Genomic DNA, 274 nt, shown 5'->3' with positions numbered 1-274 from the left:
GCTAAAATCAGGTTGTAGAATTAATTAATCGAGACATTAAAGGACTGAAATATACCTTCATTAGACTTAGAATATACTTGTAGCTGTTACATATTACCTGGACTCATGTATTTAGTCCATTTGGTATTAACTTTGACAAACAATTTGTATACTTTTTCCAGAAAATTCTAATGCACAGAGAAATGTAATTATCTATCAAAATAAGATTGAATGATTGATATAGACGTAGATATACCCTCCCGCATAAGTTATTTCCCTCCACCCTTGTCCTTGT

General features: G+C 31.4%; 1 protein-coding gene across 1 annotated transcript in view; it reads right to left on the bottom strand.

Annotated features, from left to right (window-relative positions):
• LOC119594731 overlaps positions 1-274 on the bottom strand; it is a 5,984-nt gene that overhangs the window by 4,242 nt on the left and 1,468 nt on the right. Inside the window, exon 2 of the mRNA XM_037943816.1 lies at positions 256-260. Within this exon, the coding sequence (XP_037799744.1) occupies positions 256-260 (5 nt within the window). The remainder of the gene's footprint in view (positions 1-255; positions 261-274) is intronic.

The sequence above is a fragment of the Penaeus monodon genome, chromosome 34 (assembly GCF_015228065.2).
Source record: "Penaeus monodon isolate SGIC_2016 chromosome 34, NSTDA_Pmon_1, whole genome shotgun sequence".
Lineage (NCBI taxonomy): Eukaryota > Metazoa > Arthropoda > Malacostraca > Decapoda > Penaeidae > Penaeus > Penaeus monodon.
Note: the sequence above shows the minus strand (reverse complement) of the source record. Positions and strands in the feature narration are given on the sequence as shown.